This window comes from Dermacentor silvarum, chromosome 1 (assembly GCF_013339745.2).
Source record: "Dermacentor silvarum isolate Dsil-2018 chromosome 1, BIME_Dsil_1.4, whole genome shotgun sequence".
NCBI classification, from domain to species: domain Eukaryota; kingdom Metazoa; phylum Arthropoda; class Arachnida; order Ixodida; family Ixodidae; genus Dermacentor; species Dermacentor silvarum.
In genome coordinates this window covers 159,783,271-159,803,702 of record NC_051154.1, presented here as the reverse complement: position 1 = coordinate 159,803,702, position 20,432 = coordinate 159,783,271, and the positions used below count along the sequence as shown (strand labels likewise).

Sequence of the window (20,432 nt, the reverse complement as noted above, 5' to 3'; positions counted from 1 at the left end):
TTTTCCCGAACTTCATAGAACCAGCACACATGGGGAGCTCTGAAGGAAAGTCTTATGTCTAAGAATCTTAAAGTATTATATTCTGGAAGTTCGCAGACAATTTCCTAATGCTTCCAGGCGTTCTTTAAATAAATTGCGTATTGCTCATAATTTTTCTCGCGTTTCCCCGATGAAGACATAATAATCGACATATTGAAAAAAAATTTTCAGCATTTATGCTTCGCAACCGACATAACAATTCTTTAATAATATACATGCTGAGTATATATGCGCGATGCAAGAGCCAGTGCATATTTTTTTTAAGGAAACATTTCGCCGCTGTGGTCTGCAAACGTCGACTACAGCTAGAACGAGAATACCGCAAGGAATCCACTACACACGCTCCACCCTGTCCTGGAAATCAATGACTCCGCGCACATCTATTAGCTCTTACACACGACCACAATTAAGCCTGCGATAAAGAATGATACAGCTATCTGAGATCAAATTAAAATGCCTGAAATTGTTTGCATTAATGTATCCAAAATTGAATGACCCGTTCAGAATTCTTAATGATATACGTGGTTATCGATTTGCAGTAACTTCAATTTGTCTTGATGAAATAAAGCCGCAGATTTTTACCAGGTACCATGATCAAATTCTATAATCCTCATGGGAAGCCGGTCTTTTTGTTTTAACTCAGAACGTTTCAAAACTGCACGCCTTGTTGTTGCTTTGTAGGACAGTTGGACCACAGCAGTTGAAGTGTGGGCATCCAGAGGAATTGGATGCTGTGATCAATGAGCGCAGAGGTTTCGTGCCATATCGATTCTCATCTTGAACTGCGGAAGATTTTCTTCAATATGTACTTGAGCTTACAAACTGTCCTTGTAGAAGTGAGCTGATCTGTCTTTTTCGACCTTAAAATATTGAGCTATCTGTTGTTGTGTGCGCTAGATTCGATCGCCTTGAAAAGGGCACTGTCCATTGTTCCTTAGTTTCTCCCTCCATCTAATCCTATGCAGCCCTCGAGAGCATTTATCGCCCCTTAGCATCCATTCGGATAGTCTAAGAGCTAGACCACTGGTTATCTGATCTGCGCATTAGATGACCTACTAGAATGTCGTCCACTTGCGTTTATTCTCTGCTGTATTATACTGCTGTATTCCGGTCTCTTTATATTACGCCCATCATTCACTGTTCTATCATTCATTGCTTTCTTTCAAGTTCTTGTTGCCTTTCAAGTATCGGTCCTATATGTTAGTTAATGACAGAACACACTTATTATATAATTTTCGTCACGGGGATATCGGTAAGCTAAACACAGCGTATGGTACTCGCCGAAAGTTCTCGTCTGCGGTTTTAAATTTCTGCGTGAATGTTTGCATTGTTGAAGTGGTCCCAAGATGTTGGAGCAATTGATTTGCAACATCTTCGCAGCCACCCTCTCCGTTATTTCAGACGTGTTTTCCTTTCTTTTTTTCTTTTTTTTTTTTTGCTCGTCGCGAAAAACATCATATAATTTCCTATTTTTAAGAATTACGCCATAGACGCTATACCAAACTTCACTTTGTCCTCCTCTTCCCCCTTTGTAGTAAATATATTCCGTGTTTTCTTTCGTCTATAGGAATATTTATTTTTGTTTTCCACGTGGTGAAATTCCCAAATCAAACAGAACATGCATATGTGACAAAATTTGCATCGAATATTAAGTAGAATACTGGGTGTCTATCTGCTTCAGGGAATTTTAAAGCTATAGGAGAGGAAAGGCGACAAAAAAGAAACTCTGTCTTATTTATCTTCTTCGATGTTAACAATGTTATCGAGAGCTCGCTCAACTGAACAGCTTTTCAATTAAATAAATAAATTAAAGTTCAGCACAGTTCCTGGTCGGCTTACAATGATTATTGAAGCGGAAGATGGTCATTTTTTCGTGGTTGGCAAGTCACAGTAGATCGTAGTAACTCCGCATAATCGGCCACGAGGCCTTCGTGGAATATTCGCAATGTTTTTGGAGAAATCGAATGTCAAATTATGCAATAAAATACCTCCTTTTTAAACAAAAGTATTCGATTCGTATTCGAAATTTAGGAAATTTGCACACATTTACATTTATTTATTGTGTGTAGCGTCGTCTGACGTTTTTCCTGATTTGCTCAAACGAGAAGCCGTGGCAGAATTTGTCAGCACGAAATATTCCACGTTGTCCTGACTTCTCCGCCAAAGGGCTGCACACGAGGACAGTGCTTCATATTGATCCAAGTGGACTTCTTTCTGGACTGGTTGGGTTATAATTAAAGAATACGGCATAGCAAGGATTCAGTCAAGACACGAGAAAGAAAGAAAGAAAGAAAGAAAGAAAGAAAGAAAGAAAGAAAGAAAGAAAGAAAGAAAGAAAGAAAGAAAGAAAGAAAGAAAGAAAGAAAGAAAGAAAGAAAGAAAGAGCTCATCCTATAGATAGGGTTTTTTTCATGCGTATTTTGTTCTCAGCGCTACTTTTAATATTATTCTTCATGCCTGACCTTCATGACGTATACCATACTGCGCACATATTTTCGATGTGTCGTGCTGTGTATTCCTCACTTGCATCACGTATAAACCAAACTGTTTTATTAAAACGACTGAATAAACTCAAACTCAAACCTCGTGCTCTGTACCTAGAGACATAGAAGAGAAAGGGTGTGCTGCAGTCGACCAGTTGCTCCTACAGTTTCCTATCCCACATTTGGCAAGAGGAGCATAGAGGTGAAAATAGGAGCGTGGTGAATACACGCGCGTGCACGTACACGTATAGTACAGCGTCCATTGCGCATGTACGACCATTCTAGAGTGTGTTACATTCGGGCTATAGCCCGCACCAACAGAACGCTCCGCGGAGGTGCCTCTGAAAAGGCACGTCTAGTCGGTTCCCATTCGGCTCCTGCAAGCACGGCGCAGCGCAAGAAATAGAATCAAGCGCGGTCACGGGCCTTTGTTTATGGCCCGCGAGCAGCTGCCAACCACGTCACGGTCTAGCAGTGAGGGCCGTCAGATCAGGCTCGGTAATTAGGCCTAATGCGTCCACGCATCCGTTCGCAGACGAATAACATCACCAGAAGGGAAATCATCGTGCCTGCATCACTCATTCAGCTGATCAGGCGCAGGCCCAGCGGATTCCGTAACTGCAAATCAGGGTTAAGAGAAGCAACGACAACGCTCGAAAAGGAGGTCTAAAGATATGCCATCTGTTCGCCCATTTCATGATCTCAACAGTGCTGCCGCAATAAAATCGAGACTATAACAAATACCCGCAGTGACTCAGGGTTACCAACGGCAGTAGTGTGTGCTTTAATTTGTCAATAGCGCGCGGCCCACTTAGGTTCAAGAGTCGTAGAGTGTGTAATTCGGCTATGCCCATGTAAGCCCGTTATAACCGCAAGAAGGGTTCTTTCTATAATTTATGGTGTTGCGAAGTGTGGTGTGCATACCAACTAAACCGACCACCAATTGACATTTGTATTATGACACTGCACTTTCGTCGGATACTTGTGGATGGAACGGGAGGTGATATTGATTCAAGATCCGCGCCCCCAATCCTAGTTTTGCGGGCTCATTGGCTATATACGGACATTATGGCAATGCAGCGCATTGGCGGACTAGTAACCATTGTCCGCTTCCCCAATGTGCCTAACACTCACGATGCACTGCAAATTTCATGATTGCGACTAGGCCTATGATAAATGAGTGGCCAGAAACGTATAGCTTTAGGCAATATGTGCCACCCACCGCGGTGGCTAAGTGGATATATGGTGCTGCGCTGCTAAGCATGCGAGGTCGCGGGATCAAATTCCGGCCGCGGCGGCCGCATTTCGGTGCGGGCGAAATGCAAATACACCCGTGTCCCATGCATTGGAGACATGTTAAAGATCCCATGCTGGTCAAAATTAATCCGGAGTCCCCCACTACGGCGGGTCTCATAATCAAATGATGGCTTTGGCACGTAAAACCCCCGAACTCAATTCAATGCAGTATGTCCCCTAACTCTGCGAACAAGCATCAGTTATCAAAATTAAAAAGGCACTTCCACTTACTTGTCTGTAACAGCCCTCGTGAAACGATGGACCAACAGTAAATATAAGAACATTTTGTATGTTGCTGGGCTGGGTTACACTTATGACACAAGAGGAGCTAGGGACGCAGTGGAACTCGCAGTGTACGCTCATGAAGGAAGCTCTCGTTGTCTGTAAACTTCAAGGTACTTATCTTTGTGTGTATTCTAAGTACCTCTTATCCCTCGTTTATAATTTAGATAGACAAAAGTTCTGCTGAATTTCAGGACGTGACCACACAGATATAATTTTGTAACTCTAATACACCGGTTGGACCGTAGCTGACAAATATTATGCACAGCCGTCCATGTACAGTGAGGCATATAACCAAGCGATGTCTGTCAAACAAAACTGTGCAACAGGAGTAAGAACAGTACTCGTTCACGACAAATAAGATCAAACACGTAGTTGAACATGAAAGAACGAAGTTGAGGTCTTCTTCACTTCCGCAGAAAGCAGCATGGACTCTTATATCATTTAAGGCTAGGGATAAGGATTGCGTCTAAGGCGACGTGATAATCGCGCGCTATCTCAGACATCAGTTAGCAACAGCCCATCTCTTTGCTGCAACATGGCTGCTGAAAATATTTCCACACGACGATAGCAAAAGCAGGTTAGACTTGTCAAGCGTGCCTAGCTGCTTGGAGTTCGCGACGAGTGTTAATGCAGAGTTACGTTCGCTCGAATCCGATCCACTGGCGCTTCGCCGATCACGACCGGTAGCGTGGTGGCGGCTGCTACCGCATCGGATGCGAGTGACAGGCGCTGAGGTTAAGCTCAGCTTAGGTGGGCCTCAGGCTGGCTGCGCTCTGCAGTTAAACGTACGCGCTGCAGACCCGGGTTGCTCGCACTGTGCCCGCTTCAATGGCGTCTCTGCTACCGCTCGTGGTAGGTCTGGCCCTATTGGTACCCACGGAGCCCTGCGGCAAGACGCTGACTCGTAGCGGCCGCCTCACGTCGCCCGGATACCCCATGTCGTACCCACCGAACGTCCGCTGTTCGTACATGCTGCGGCCACAGGTAGGTGGTGGCGGAGCGGCTGCTGCCGCTGCGTGAACCGGGGCACGCTTCTTTTTCAGTACGAAGCACTTTAGAGGCCTGGGCTGTCGGCGGCGTCCGTCGTGATCACGCTCACCAACAAGTGCTCAAAACAGGGTTAAAACAAGTGCACAATTGATCCATCAGCAAGTGCACAAGGTGAGCTGGATTGGAACTGCATTCGAGCTACATTCTGCAACTGCATGGAGTTGCTACAAATCGTCCGACCGCAGCCGAAGCCAACGGTTGCGCGCTGCAACCGTGTCGTGCGAGTTTCGCGCAACGCGCCGTTTCGCTTCTCTCTCATCTGTCTGCTGGGGACTTCGAGCCTAATTTTGTTCGCTCACTTCGCACTTGCCGGTATTCTACGTGGCTCATTCGGGCACGGAGGCATGCTCACGTTTCCCGTTGCATAAGAGGAGAAAAAATAAAACATCCCACGCACTGTGGGCATCGATGTTATGCGAAGAATTTTGCAGGTATACAGGCTGTTCAAAATTATGCTTTATAGTTTTCTTAAAATTAGGCGCTGGCATTGGCAAGGCATTGGCAACGCTTCATTGCCAATGAAGCGTTGCCATTCATCTCAGCCATTGCAAGTACCATGTCTATTTTTTCTTCGGTAGAATACCTCGTCCCGCCAGAAGCAGCCATATTAGCTGATCCATCCGCAAGTGCACAAGGCCTCTAACTTTAAGAATACATACACACTTACTGCAGTCAATCAAAAGTTAATTATTCAATTTTAGTTAATTCGGCTGCTGATAGCGACTATTATCATCTCACTTTGTGTCCCCCTGGCCTCATAACTTATTTGCGCAGGTGGTCTTCGCGTGCCTCCCAGTTCCTAATTTTAAGAAAGCTATAAAGCTTAATTTTGAACACCCGGTATATATAGCTGGCTCTCCAGCATCGTTTGGGGTTCCCCGAAGCGTTGCCGGGTGGACAGACGTGTTTGTCGTTTGTGTGACACGAGCAAAAATGGCAACGTCGACACGGTGTCTGAACATCACTGCCACGGCGATGGAACACCGAGGACGCTTTAGTTACGAGGAGCATGTGCGAATTCAAAGTAACACCATTCGCTTGAAGCTTTGAGCTTCTTTATGGCTCCGAGTGCCAGCTTTATGTGCTCGTTCACTCCACGCAAAGCAAGTGAATGCAGCGTACGACCATCGTGCTGCAACCCGAATAACGCTAGCGGTACCATTAAATCCTCGATTCGTTTCCTTTCCATAATTAGCCTTTTCATTAAGAGATAGCAGCCAGTATCAACCACAGTGGTTTGGCGAGTCATTCAAGATCTTGCACGACCTTTCAGAACAGCTCTTAATCACTCTGTGTTGAAGTAGCCTTTATATATATATATATATATATATAGATCACCCGCCGTGGTTGCTCAGTGGCTCTATGCTGTTGGGCTGCGGCGCACGAGGTCGCGGGATCGAATCCCGGCCACCGCGGCCACATTTCCATGGGGGCGAAATGCGAAAACACCCGTGTACTTAGATTTAGGTGCACGTTAAAGAACCCCAGGTGGTCCAAATTTCCGGAGTCCCCCACTACGGCGTGCCTCATAATCAGATCGTTGTTTTGGCACATAAAACCTCAGAATTTCATTTTAATATATATATATATATATATATATATATATATATATTCTAAAGCGAACACAGGACAAGAGAGCAGCAGGCAGCGTTCGCAGTGTTTCTCGACCAGAGCAGCTCAGGCAATCTCGAGCTCGCGCTTCCCGCAACCGCAAAGCCCAGCGAGCTAATCGACCTGAGGGGTCCTTCAACGTGGACAGCCAACATAGTGCACGGTGGTCTGCAATTACATCAAAGGGGCGGCCATAGAGGTAGGGTCGAAATTTACCAAGTGCCCAGATTATGGCCAAACATTCCTTCTCCGTAACGGAATAATTCTTCTCGGCTTTGGTGAGGGTGCGGCTTGCGTATGCAACGACGTACTCGTCGAATACAGAGTACAGAGTTGCGCTGCGCGAGCACAGCGTCGAGTCCAACACCGCTTGGCATCGGTGCGTACTTCGGTCGGAGCTGTCGGGTCTAAGTGACGCAGTATAGGCGGCGAGGTCAGTAGACGACGCAACTCTCGGAAGGCATCGTCACAAGCGGACGACCAGGCGTAATCGTTCAAGTCCCTCCGTAGAAGCTGATTCAAGGGAGCGGTGATGGACGCAAAATTCCGAATGAAGCGGCGAAAGTAAGAACACAAGCCAAGGAAGCTGCGAAGTTCTCTTACGGAGGAAGGTTTGGGAAAATCAGCAACTTCCCGGAGCTTGGCGGCGTCAGGAAGAATACCGTCTTTAGATACTACATGGCCAAGGATGGTGAGCTGACTTGCGCCAAAGTGGCATTTCTTCAGGTTGAGCTGGAGGCCGGCGGAAGTTAGGCACTGTAACGCTTCCTCCAACCTACAGAGATGGGTGGGAAAATCGGGCGAAAAAACAACCACATCATCTAAGTAGCACAGGCACGTTTTCCACTTGAGACTACGCAAAAGGCTGTCCATCATACGTTCAAATGTTGCGGGGGCGTTGCAAAGTCCGAAAGGCATAACACGAAATTCATATAGGTCATCTGGTGTTACAAAGGCCGTTTTAGGTTGATATTCGGGTGCCATGGTGACTTGCCAATAGCCGCTGCGTAAGTCGATAGAAGAGAAGAACTCCGCGCCTTGGAGACAGTCAAGGGCGTCGTCAATTCTCGGAAGAGGGTAAAGATCTTTACGAGTTATTTTGTTAAGACGACGGTAATCGACACAGAATCGAATCGATCCATCCTTCTTCTTAACAAGAACAACGGGAGATGCCCAGGTGCTATCCGAAGGCTGAATGACGCCGCGCTTGAGCATGTCAGCTACTTGATCATCGATAACACGGCGCGAAGTCGCGGATACACGATATGGTCTTTGTCGTAGTGGCGCACTGGTACCCGTGTCGATGTGGTGAGAAACAGTTGACGTGCGGCCCAAGGGAACATGCTGGCAGTCGAAAGACGAACGGAGCTTGTCGAGAAGGCGTAGAAGCTGGGCGCGTTGGGAAACAGTCAACGTGTCGGCGATGGAGCCATCGGGCGACGTCGGCTCCTGCGCGGGGTTACAGGTCACTCCGGCGACTTCTTGAGTGGAGATGGAACCAGTTGGCATGTGAATGATGGCAGCAGGGTCGAGACACTGGACGCGGCCAACGCACTCCCCACGAAGCAAAGTGAGAGGACAGGACAATAGGTTGGCGACGAGCAGTCTACTGACACCGGCATGAACGTCCAAAAGAGCGAAAGGCAGCGGGGAACATTTGCGACGAGCGAAAATTGCAGATGGCGTAAAAAGTGTGCTGGCACCATAAACAATGTTGCATGACACTGTGGCAAGGGCAGATGAATGCGGTGGAATTGTAACGTCTTCGGCAACAAATACTTTATCTTCAGGTTCACGAGCGTCAAGGAGTGGGGCATGACACAGCGTATGAAATTCCACTTCAGCACGAGAACAGTCGATGACGGCCTTATTAGCGGAAAGGAAGTCCCAGCCTAAAATAAGATCGGGGGAACAAAAACACAGCACCAAAAATTTGACGATGTAGAGGAGGCCGTTGATCACAACGCCCGTAGTACACGCAGCTGCAGGCGTGATGCGGTCGGCGCTTGCAGTACGAAGTGATACGTGTGACAGGGGCGTTGTAACTTTTCTGAGCGAACGGCAAAGTTTGGCACTAATAACTGAAACTGCGGCACCAGTGTCAACGAGGGCGAGTGCAGCAACGCCATTCACATATACATCAATAACATTAGTCATTGAGTAACATTAGAGAGGCCTTGGTCTGTTCGTGGGTGACGCAGTTCTCGGCTCTGGAACTGCGGCGATTAGTTTTCCCGGTCCGGCGTAGAAGGACGACGACGCATCGGCGAAAGCGAGCGACGTCGGGGCGATGGCGAACGGCGGTCAACAAGAGGGCGGTGGTCCGAGTAAGAAGACATCTGGCCAGGGTTCTGAGGCGCGGAGGACGACGGGTATGGTGAAACGTATGGTTCGGTGTCGAAGCTACGGCGGTAGGATGTTGGGCGGCGACGGCAAAATCGTGCAATGTGGCCAGGTAGACCACACGCAAAACATATTGGGCGGTTGTCAGGAGTGCGCCATTGTCCACTGCTGTGTGGGTACCGCGGCTGAACGAAGTGAGGAGTGGGACGCAGTGGCACGGCTGATGGGAATGGCGCAAAGGTATGAGGTGGTGGCCGTGAGAGAGCCTCGGCATAGCTGAGAGGTGCAGTCACCTCGAGAAAATCAACGGGAGTCGGCACCGGCGGAGTCTCGCGGGCAGAAGGGAGAGCTGCGCAAACTTGCTCTTGGATGACCTGGCGAAGGTTGGCCGATAAAGGCGAGGGTGGTGACGTGGCTGAAGACAGCAACGAAAGCTGACGAGCGACCTCAGCACGGACGAACTCTTTGATCTGGCAAAGCAGGGAGCCTATGTCAGGAGCCGCGGCCACGCTCGCGAGGCTTTCATCAAACACAGGTGGGCGCCGTGTGAGAAGACGCTGCCTGCAGAGCTCGTCGAAACTCTGGCAAAGCTCAATGACCTGAGAAACAGTGTCAGGGCTTTTTGACAGCAGCATATGAAAGGCATCGTCGGAAATGCCCTTCATGATGTAACGTATCTTGTCCACCTCCGCCATCGTCGGGTTGACACGCCGGCAGAGGTCGACGATGTCCTCTATGTAGCTGGTGAACGTTTCACTAGTTTGCTGGGATCGGCTGCGTAGGCGTTGTTCAGCGCGAAGCTTGCGCACGCCAGGGCGGCCGAAAACGTCTGCGATGCTGGTTTTGAAGTGAGCCCACATGCGGAGATCGGCTTCATGGTTTCTAAACCACAGCTTGGCGACGCCCGAGAGATAGAACATCGCGTTGTTGAGCTTGAGAGTGTCGTCCCATTAGTTAGTGTTGCTGGCGCGTTCGTACGATTCCAGCCAATCTTCAACGTCTTTCTCATGGGTGCCGCTGAAGATGTCAGGATACCGCTGACGCTGGGAACCGGCACATACGATGGCTGGAGTAACCGGTGGGGATGTCGGGCTGGGGTCGTCAGGCATGATGGACGGCAGAGTTCGGGTGCGTAATTCCAGGCTGGGGGAAACCGCAGCACCTCCACCAGAATCTAATGCGAACACAGGACAAGAGAGCAGCAGGCAGCGTTCGCAGCGTTCGTAGCGTGTCTCAACCAGAGCAGCTCAGGCAATCTCGAGCTCGTGCTTCCCAGATGACTGGCGATGTGGCTGCAGCGCCGGGCACTCCTCTTCACTACAATATATATATATATATATATATATATATATATATATATATATATATATATATATATATAAAGTTATGACTCGGCTTTGTTTTGTACTATTCCCAGTTTAACAACCCCCTACAACAATGCCTCAGGGCCAAATGTAGGCATGTAAAAAAAAAGTAAACAAAAGAAGACGGAATGCGTTTGCATCAGCGTGACAGCTGCAAGCCAGAAATACCCGCAGTGACTAAATGCATCGTTTACTGGCCGTTAAGGTCGCTTCGGCGGCGCTGCAATGGCTCTGTAAGACTGATCTTTAATTTGAGACTAAGCCGGCTCCAATATGAAAGGTAAGCTTGATTATTATTGTTAGAGCACGCTGATATTCTCTTAATACAACTTGGATGCTATCGTACACCAATTTGTAACGTCGCCGGAGCACTCTAAAACGACTTAGTCGGAAATGCGATAAGTGTACCACTAAAAGCAAAACCCGACAACTCTTCGTCAGCGTAAGCATCACGTGAAATTTATGGCGTCTTGATACCAAATACAACGTGGTGAAACGCTTTTAAACACTATGCGTCTAGCTGTTTCGCTTGCATTATTAGATGCTCGTTGGAGGGATCTGAAACAGCCTGTCAACGACACAATTAGTCACCGCGAGCGTCACTCACGGTCCGGCAAGCATGAAGTGGGGGATATTGCGGCTTCATGCAGACGGTCGCTCATACTCAAAGTTGCGTCACTAATGGGCGTCTTGGGGGCACGACAGCTGCGCTCTACGGCATTTCATTTTCGTATTTCTAGGCGAACTTCGCCGGGATTCATTACTCCGCATAAATTAGCAACGCCACTTTTGTTCAAGCCTGGAAGCTATTATGAACTTCTCAGACGACGGGCTTCAAGTCTCGGATTGGGATCGATCGTATGACTCAATTAAAAAGTTAATTAGCCTGAATTTTATAATTACTTGTCTGATTACTACCGCGAGTCATTTAAAGATGTACGCCGTGGTATTCGAAGCAATATCCGAGGAAATCACTTAATTACGTCATCTTCCCTCTCTTTAAGCAATTTAGAACGGCATTTTCTGAGACACCCTGTATCTCAAAGGAGCAAAGCAGAAAGAAAAAAAAAAGGCAATGAAACACTGAAAGCCTGACAAGGCAAGCGTTCTTATCGCGATTGGTTTAACAGTATGACGGAAGGGGGGAAGGGGGACTACGTGTTGCTTGCTGTACTGTAGACTAAACTTTGCAGCGCTTCTAGGCGCAGCCATTTTTTGCCGTGGACTGAGGGAACTGGAGGTGTTATGCCACGGCCGGACTCGACTGTCCTCCACGCTCCAAGTTGTCATGGTGTCCTTAACGTCTACCGACCTATTTGAAGAGTCCGCAGACAAAAACAATCCGACCCATCATCATACAACTAGTCATGCCAACGAGGAACCCACGCGAAGGACAGTCGAGTCCGGCCGTGGTTATGTCTGGTACTCCCCTCAGAACAAAGGTGCGTCACGGGTGAGCGTGCTGCTTTGAATGAAGTTTTCGCCTCAATGCCTGTCCGTCATTTGAGAGCTGGCAAAGATGCAAGCACCGCGATCGAGCTGATTGGTGAAGCGTGCGTCCTCTGAAGCGACTGTCCCCACTGGTCAACTCAGTCAGCGCCTGGCTCAGCACACGGCGGTGGCTAGCCCACATTCCCTTCATCGTACATCCTCAAGGTCAAGCGCCCCGCCTCAACAACGGCGAGCGGGTCAACGGAACATCTCCGGCCCGGCTGCTGGCAAGCATTGCGGGGGAAATAACACTTGGGAAAGCCTGGGGACCTGAGGAACCGAGTTGTTATTTGAGCGAGCAGCCACCGAACTTCTCTATTCGCCAGGCACCCGGCACGGCAACAGCCCTGTGGTCTCCGCGGCTGCTTGGACCCCCTATTTCGCAACAGCGGAAATAACAGCCACGATAACGCTCAGCCTGTTCTTATCGCATGCTTGCGGCCAGTGTTCGCTCGCCACGGCTTTGTCGTGAGCACCCCCGTCATCAAATTGGCAGCACAGCACGGGCTGCGTGGACAGGTGTCGACTATATAGGGGAGAGATTAAGTGCGCTTGCTCTAAACGGGTGTGCGAGGGTAACGGATTCTGGTCTATATATGATTATAAAAATGAACCCGATAAAAAGACGGGGCCGCTGCTATAATGTAAGAGATTCCTCTCGGTCGATCCTATTCCTTTCTAGTCTTTGACTGTTCACGACCGGTCGATCCCGGTGATAACGTGGGCACAGCGCTTCTCGGTCTAGTGACGAAGCGAGTAGAGGAATAACATTGGAATGGAATCATTACATTATCCCAGTCCAGAAGGACCAAACATGGAAAACTCTGAATATGGACAAAACAGGCGTTCCTGCCTGTCCTATCCTGTCCGTCCTTGCCTTCTTTATGTTCGTCTCTATCTCTTTAGCGTGCAGCAGCAAAGCTCTCCATTGTATTTGCTGTTTTCGGGGGCCTCTTTCGGCAAGTCAGCGTTACCAAATAGAGAGAAAACGCGGAGCTGGGCGAGAAAGATGGGAGGCGCCGGCAACATGAAAGAATGCCGCTACAATCAGAGTGCAGAGGGAGCTTAGCTTCCAGCTCATTTATCCGGGTTGTAACGCGCGAACCCAGTTGTGACTTAATCCGCGCCCGCTTTGAGGCCGCGTGACGCTGGCAGCTACGATAAGCAAAACGGACAAACGTTGCCGAGGCGGCGACGGGTTCCTAAGAGAACAGGGGGTAATAAAGCTTCCTTGATCCTTGTCGTGCAAGCTGATACTTACGAGAAAATGAAACGTGGTTCAAATATAGCTTATCCATATGGCACTTATACTGAGAGAAACAGATTCTCCGGTTACAACTGCCCTGGCGATATGTCATCATTCTTGACTGCGCGTGTGGCGCTAGCGCCGGTATAATATTCCGCGCTAACTGAGTGCACACTTTCATGCAAAATTATCGGAATGTCGTAAGCGGCAACCGCTCTTGTATGGAACAGCACTATACTGCGGTTCCACATTGCGATGGATGAACAGCGGTATAGCCAGAACTTTCCAAACATCGCCATACTAACCGAGAGGAAAGTTTTGTGACATGTAAAGTCCTCGCTGAGTGTACGCATTAATGAACTTCACGGTAGGTATACCATGATAAATCCGTTCCTCAACTTTTATTCGTTTATTAAAATTATCAACTAACACCGTTTTCTAATACCCGATTTGGATACGTTTTTTTTTTTCTTTCTTGTGTGCGATTTTTGTAGATCCTTAAAAAAATTTAATTCTGAGATTTTACGTGCCAAAACCACGATATGATTATGAGGCCCGCCGTAGTGGGGGACTCCGGATTAATTTTGACCACGTGGGCTTCTTTAACGTGCACCCAATGCACGGCACACGGGCGTTCTTGCATTTCGCCCCCATCGAAACGCGGCTCTCGTGGCCGGGATTCGATTCCGCGCCCTCGGGCTACAGCGGGTGCTGTAGGTCTTTCATTCCCAATATTTCATATTACATCTTGTGCCAATTTAAAATGTTATTACGTCATTTCCTGCTGACATAAATTGTGCCTCCTTGCCGCCCCTGTATGATGCATGCTTGTATACTTGTATTCTGGGCTCCAGATGCCCTCAAGCTACTTTTTTTGTACCTTTTTGTCTAGGGTCCATTACCTAATTGACTGGGACAAATACAGCATTCATTCATTCATCCATTAGGTGGTCGTGTTGAGATAATATTGTCACGGAATAGAAAGAGCAATATACAAAAAAAACTACACAATGTTGTTATTATGCCAAGTGGAGCATATTCTAACTTATTATTGCGATTACGCGTTCTTTGGGAACTTGATGCACTTTCGGGGGACTAACTTTCTATCTAACCGTTTTCCCGCTATCTTATGTTACTGGGTAGCCCATGGTCTAACACGTAGGTATGCAGCATCGGGCTCTGCTGTGCTGAGGGAACACAGTTCGAACCAACTTGTGTCACTTAATTGCAGTTTGTGCCACGGGGTTTGTGCCGCTCTTCAATGAACCTCTTTCACGCCACCCTGGTTCGCCGGGTATGTGCCACAGTATATGTGGCCTCTTCAATTACAACAAAAATAAAGATTTCTGTGGCGCTGGAGGAATCGCAACCGCGTCGTATACTAGGAAACTTTGGTCTGAATACATACCTACACACGCGCCCCGCGCGAAATTCGCGGCGACGCCGCTAGAGGGCGCCGAGTGTTCAGTGGGAATAGAGTTGCTGTCTCTCTTTTATATAGGCTCCATAAAGGGAGTCTATATACACACCTAGTGGGATCGAAGCGCGAGACAAGAACCCGGCCGCATGCACGCCTCATATAACGGGTATCTGTGGCGGTGATACGGTGTGTCGCTATACATTGCTTCAATGATAATCACGTTAACGTCGACAATTATCGTATTAGGTGGCTTCTGACGAAATTATTTTTTGGCGAAACACATTTCGTTTCAGAAAAAAAAAATGATTGTTCGCACATGTATGCCAATCTAAGCAACTGATACATCAAAGACCGCCGGCTGTATATGCGACTTCTCCCTCTCTTCGGAACTACTAAGCGTCGGTTTGTTGGCGGTTTTTATGCTGATTCATCACCGCGACGCCACCTGGGCGTTCTCACGCCGCTGCGGAGTTCCCACGCAGGCGGCGTTGCCGCATAACGCCATCAGCTTTTACCGACGTGATCATCAATATGCAGCGTGAAAAGCAGCAATTACGAATTACTGGCTAAAAAACCAAAGAAGCTGTATATTCCCGTGAGGTGTACGCAAGGTAACATTTATTTCGGAATCATTATAATTTCGTTTTAAAGCATATTCTTAGTAGTTCATTCATACATTTAGGTGGTCGTTTTTTTTTCTCCTTATTTATTTATTTATTTATTTATTTATTTATTTATTTATTTATTTATTTATTTATTTATTTATTTATTTATTTATTTATTTATTTATTTATTTATTTCAGAATTACTGCCAGCCTTCACAGAAGGCATTAGGCAGAAGTGGGACGTGCATAGTTGAAGCGAAAAAACAAATAACAGAAAAAAGAACCAGCCTAACAAGGTGTGAATCAAGCAAAAGAATACATAACAGAAAAAAAAGGAACCGGCCTAACAAAACGTAAATGAAGCAAATAAGAAAATCAGACATGATCAGCCCGCTTAGGGAGCTGGCCTGTGGCTAAAAAAGTGGGTCGAATGACCTGCGCATCGGTACACTGTCCGTACAGTGAATGTGAGAACAAAAAATGATTGAAGAAAAAAACGGAGAATAAGAACAATTATACACGGAACCAAACGCACGAAAGTACTGAACACTACAGGAGCCCCACGGGCGAACAGGTTAAAAACAGCGGTTCATTTTGATACAAACACTCTAAAACCGTCCATTCCGCATTCCGCCGATAAAGAAATACAAAAGAAAAATCAGATAATCAAACAGGAATATACGAAAAATTCAAATAAAATCAAACAGCAATATACGAAAAACTACATAATTGCGTAGAGGCATTTGTGCATGTGACCTTCACTGTCTCGCTCGAAGCGCGATCGAATACCGGTGTCACACGTACACTTCTGATCGCGATCGGGCTGGACCGATCCGGATCGGATTTCGATCGTGATCAACAATGGTGACTGCTACATGGTCCAACGATCCGGATGGAGTTATTATCGTCTGCTGATCGTCGGTAACACTCAGAACTGCATAATGCCTTGGCTACAAATTCAGATTTGCAATATATTGTTACGAGACTGCGCGCAATGGGACAAAGATGACGTTGACCATTTGGGTGAAGACGACGACGATTGAAGAGATTGTCTTTCGGCCATCTTGGCAGTGCTACAGCCCGCTGTAGATATTTTGTAAATATATTTTCAGTTATACCGTTTCCCGTGACATTTTGGTGGAGGTGCTGGGTAAATGTCGGGGAGAACACGATCACGTCGTCCAGGTAGCACAGGCAGATAGACCATTTAAAGCTGTGCAACAGCGTGTCCATCATTCGCTCGAATGTGGCCGGGGCATTGCACAAGCCAAATGGCATAACTTTGAACTGATAGAGGCCGTCAGCTGTAACAAATGCTGTCTTTTCACAGTCCCTGTCGTCCACGGCGATCTGCCAGTAACCAGAGCGCAGGTCGATGGATGAAAAATAGGTCGCGCCGTGAAGGCAATCCAGAGCGTCATCAATTCGTGGAAGAGGATATACATCCTTATTGGTGATCTTATTGAGATGCCGATAATCAACGCAAAATCGCCAACTGGTGTCTTTCTTTTTAACTAAGACAACGGGAGAAGACCTCTCCCGACCAGTTGCGCTACAGACGTCGCCGAATTCTTGATGCAAGATGTAATTTTACATCACGGCGCTCCCCGACAGCTTCTCACCGACCGGGGTCGCTTCTTCTTGTCTAAAGTCATTGAAGACTTACTTCGTTCTTGTGCCACCAAACACAAACTTACGACTGCGTACCACCCCCAAACGAACGGTCTTACTGAACGTCTGAATCGCACTATCACTGATATGCTCTCTATGTATGTTTCGTCTGATCACCATGACTGGGACACTGCGCTACCTTTTGTCACCTTTGCATTTAACTCCTCACGCCATGACACCACCGGCTACTCTCCCTTCTATCTTCCATACGGACGAGAACCAACGCTCCCTTTTGACACACTTATTTCGACCCCTGCCGCACTGCCTACTGAATACGCGCGCGAAACCATTGCTACAGCAGAAAAGGCACGTCACATTGCCCGTCTTCGCCTCTCGGCGTCGCAGTCACGACAGAAGTTGTTGTACGACGCCCACCACCGGGACGCCCGCTTCAGTGCGGGTGATCTTGTCCTTGTCTGGTCCCCGTCTCGGCGCGTTGGCCTTTCCGAAAAACTACTTTGGAGATACTCTGGCCCCTATCGCGTCCAGCGACAATTGACAGATGTCACTTACGAAATAGCCCCGCTCGATCCTACCACGTCTTCTCCTTCCTCAGACGTCGTGCACGTGGCCCGCCTCAAACCATACATCGCGCCCACCTCCCTGTCTTAGGCGCCGGGTCGGCGCTTTTCCGGCCGGAGGTTAATGTTACGAGACTGCGCGCAATGGGACAAAGATGACGTTGACCATTTGGGTGAAGACGACGATTGAAGAGATTGTCTTTCGGCCAACTTGGCAGTGCTACAGCCCGCTGTAGATATTTTGTAAATATATTTTCAGTTATACCGTTTCCCGTGACAATATCGTTAAATTTGGACAATATTTCAATTTAACAGCTTACTATTGCTGATAAAAAGTTTTTAGAGTTTTTTTTATTGAACTGCCTTCACTTATTCTTGGTGGGTTTTCAGAATACTGCGCTTGAAGCCTTATGAGCGCTGATCGCGATCATAAGGCCTGATCGCGATTGTCTGCATCCGGATCCCGCAAGATCGCGATCGCAAATTACCGTTTAGAAACACTCGATCCGCATCAAGCTCTTGCTAAGAGGTTTATTAGCAACGGATGCAGGCGAACGGGCAGCAGTCACAAGCGTTCGGCCAAGAACAGCAACCACGAACTCATGCCGGTGGCGATGCTGCTGAGGCGCAGGCTACTCGTCTTCGTTACAATCGCCCTCCGCCGAAAAAGGCGCCATCCTGGCGGCTTAAGGCGAAGACACTACTATTGGGTTGTAGTACGGCTTAATGCGACAGACGTGGACATGTTCGCGGCGGCGATTGCGCAGATCTGTCGGTGGCGTGAGGTGCTCCACGAGGTAATTGGCGGAGGACGTTTGCTCCAGAACGCGGTAGGGTCCGAGGTATTTCGCTACAAGTTTTGCGGAGTGGCCGGGTGTGGTAGCGGGTATCCGAAGCCAGACCAGAGAGCCAGGGGAAAAGGTTGGTGCAGAATGGTCGGCAGGTTGACGGGATTGCTGCTGCCACTGGTCCTCGGTAGAAAAAGAGCGGGCAAGCTGGCGGCATTCCTCAGAATGTCGAGCAGCTTCAGACAGCGGAGTACTTTCGGACGCATCAGGTTTATATGAAAGAATTGTGTCGAACGTATATAGGAGAAAGTACGGGGAAAATCCAGTAATTGCTTAGGCCACAGTGTTGTACGCATACGTCACGAAAGGGAGAACTTGGTCCCAATTTGAATGATCAGAGGCGACGTACATTGATAGCATATCCCCAAGAGTATGGTTAAAGCGTTCTGTCATGCCGTTAGTTTGCGGATGGTACGCTGTACTTGTGCGGTGAACGATTCGGCATTCGTCGACTAGTGCATTCAAAGCATCGGCAAGAAAGGCTCGGCCTCTATCACTCAGAAGTTCGCGAGGAGCACCATGGCGCAGAACGAAATGGCGTAACAGAAATGATGCAACGTCGCGGGCGGTGGCAGTCGGCAGAGCGGCGGTTTCAGCATAACGGGTCAAGTGATCCACGGCAACAATAATCCAGTGGTTCCCTGCGGGAGTGGATGGTAGTGGTCCGTATATGTCAATACCAACGCGATCAAAGGGTCGACTAGGGCAGGGAAGGGGTTGTGACGGGTAGACTTGTCCGGGAGGTAATTTTCGGCGTTGCCACTGAGTACAGGAGCGAATGAACTTTCGCACGTAGTTCTACATGCCGCGCCAATAAAATCGGAGGCGTAGTCGCGCGTAGGTCTTGAGGAGGCCGGCATGCGCGCACTGTGGGTTTGCGTGGAAAGCGTCGCAGATAAGGTCACGGAGGTGTCGGGGAATCACAATAAGCCACTTGCGACCATCAGCAAGGTAGTTACGTCGATAAAGGTAATCGCGAATGCAGAAGTGTGTAGCCTGGCGGCGAAGAGCGCGAGATGGTGAAGAGGTGGATGGATCAGAAAGGATGCTGACGAGAGCACTGATCCAGGGATCCTTGCGCTGCTCGGACGGCATGTTGCGCATTGCATGGGATGTAAGTGTGGGCTCAAGGGCGGATAGGCAAGCGCTGTCAGCTGAGGCCGGTGAGTGAGAAAGGGCGTCAGCGTCCGTGTGTTTGCGGCCAGAACGGTAAAGAACGCGGATGTCGTACTCCTGTAGCTTAAGAGCGCAGCGAGCAAGTCGGCCAGATGGGTCCTTGAGGTTGGACAGCCAACAAAGGGCGTGGTGGTCAGTGATGACGTCGAAAGTGTGACCATGCAAATAAGGGCGGAACTTTCCAAGGGCCCAAATAATGGCTAAACACTCTTTCTCTGTAACCGAGTAATTGGCCTCGGCTTTTGTCAGAGTTCGGCTCGCGTAGGCGACCACATATTCATCGAACCCCGCCTTCCGTTGCGTGAGTTCGGCGCCGAGTCCGACGCCGCTGGCATCGGTGTGGACCTCGGTGGGGGCGGCAGGGTCGAAGTGGCGGAGGATAGGTGGCGAGGTTAGCAGGCGGCGTAATTTCGTGAAGGCGTCATCGCAGGCGGGCGACCAAGCTGAAAGTTTTTTGTCTCCGCTTAGAAGGTCTGTCAGGGGTGTACTTATGGATGCGAAATTTCGAATGAAACGTCGGAAATACGAGCATAAACCAACGAAACTTCGAAGCTCCTTTAACTTCGTCGGTTTTGGAAAGTGAGCGACTGCGCGGAGCTTGGCTGGGTCCGGAAGAATGCCGTCTCGCGAGACAACATGGCCAAGAATGGTGAGCTTTCGGGCCCCAAAACGACATTTTTTTAAGTTGAGTTGAAGTCCCGCGTCAGTGAGACATTTCAGAACGTGCTCGAGACGGCTGAGATGTGTATCGAAATCAGCGGAAAAGACAACGACGTCGTCCAGGTAGCAGAGACATGTGTTCCATTTGAGGCCGCGTAAAATATTATCCATCATCCTCTCAAAAGTGGCTGGAGCGTTGCACAGGCCGAAAGGCATCACGGTAAATTCGTATAAGCCGTCAGGTGTCACAAATGCTGTTTTATGTCGATCAGATGGTGCCATAGGGACTTGCCAGTATCCGGAACGTAAATCCAGCGAAGAAA

At 48.4% G+C, this 20,432-nt stretch overlaps 1 protein-coding gene across 1 annotated transcript in view; it reads left to right on the top strand.

The window, feature by feature from the left end:
- The window catches only part of LOC119436303 (cubilin-like), a 69,749-nt gene that overhangs the window by 9,568 nt on the left and 39,749 nt on the right, over positions 1 to 20,432 (top strand). Inside the window, exon 2 of the mRNA XM_037703118.2 lies at positions 4,960 to 5,087. Within this exon, the coding sequence (XP_037559046.2) occupies positions 4,960 to 5,087 (128 nt within the window). The remainder of the gene's footprint in view (positions 1 to 4,959; positions 5,088 to 20,432) is intronic.